This window comes from Austrofundulus limnaeus, unplaced genomic scaffold, assembly GCF_001266775.1.
Source record: "Austrofundulus limnaeus strain Quisiro unplaced genomic scaffold, Austrofundulus_limnaeus-1.0 Scaffold85, whole genome shotgun sequence".
Lineage (NCBI taxonomy): Eukaryota > Metazoa > Chordata > Actinopteri > Cyprinodontiformes > Rivulidae > Austrofundulus > Austrofundulus limnaeus.
The window spans coordinates 1,910,461-1,911,582 of NW_013952487.1; the positions used below are offsets into that span (position 1 = coordinate 1,910,461).

Consider the following 1,122-nt stretch of genomic DNA (forward strand, 5'->3'; position numbering starts at 1 on the left):
GTGTAAAATACCAGAATTCATATGATGCTGCTACAGCTGATATATGTTGTCTAAATACCTTTTAGTACATATGTTGTTAAAATAAAATGAACAGTCCAATGATCATTTTACTGATATGTATAAAGACTGCAAAGGTTGAAAAATCTTGAAGTCTGTATGAAATTGGAGGTAGTTTGAGGATTAAATTTTTTATGCTTTTTAAGCTCGGGGGAGGGGGGGGCTGTCGTATTATACATGAGATCATATTATACACGAATAAATATGGTCCATATAAAGAAGACTGAGAGAGTCCAGTAACTGACCTTGCTTCCACAGTTTGCAGTCAGCAGCTGATCGTCGACGCGCAGAAGTTTGCAGGCGTTGGCGACGTTGATGGCRGTCTCCTGTTTGTCTCCAGTCAGGACCCAAACTTTGATCCCCGCCCTCTGAAGGGCCTCGATGGTCTCCGGGACGTCCTCCTGCAGCCGGTCTACGATCCCCGTACAGCCTGAACACACAGAGAGGGACAGAGCGAAGCTTTACGAGCCGTTTCTCTGATGGAGGCATGGCTTTGCGTCGGATCTTGGTACCCAGCAGGTTCAGGTTGGTCTCCAGCCTCTGAGCCGACTCCAGCAGTAACTCCTCCCTGTTCTCGATGCTGCTCTCCGCCAGCAGCTGCCTCTTCAACCACACCTCGTACTCCTCCTCCTCTAGAACCTGATCCAGACAGGAAGCAGGTTCCCACTGAGTCTCATCAGAACAGTGTTTATAAGTTAACCTCCGAAGCAATAAAATTAAAAGTTTAGAATTCTTTCTGAAGGTAAACATACATAAGTTCACTGATTAATGCTTAGTCTCCCCTTTTTAATAGAATTTAACTTTTGTTTAACCAGGCAGATTTGTTGCAGTGATTACTTTTGGAAGAGTTTGCACTTAAATCTGTCCACTGGTTCATGAGATATTGTGCTAACTGTACAAACAACAAACAAACAAACATAATCAGCATCATCTTTCTGCAGTTTCCATGATGCGRAAATCTGCTGCAGAGCAGAAGATTTTTATTCTGTTCAGATAAAAAAAAAACATCCATAAATTTATAAAAACTAGTGCTAGGCATAGATTAAAATTTTTAATCGCGATTAA

At 42.1% G+C, this 1,122-nt stretch overlaps 1 protein-coding gene across 1 annotated transcript in view; it reads right to left on the bottom strand.

Moving 5' to 3' along the window:
• Positions 1-1,122, bottom strand: part of atp10d (ATPase phospholipid transporting 10D) — a 44,297-nt gene that overhangs the window by 8,306 nt on the left and 34,869 nt on the right. Inside the window, exons 13-14 of the mRNA XM_014011884.1 lie at positions 570-696; positions 303-487 (exon numbers count right to left, since the gene is read on the bottom strand). Of these exons, the coding sequence (XP_013867338.1) occupies positions 303-487; positions 570-696 (312 nt within the window). The remainder of the gene's footprint in view (positions 1-302; positions 488-569; positions 697-1,122) is intronic.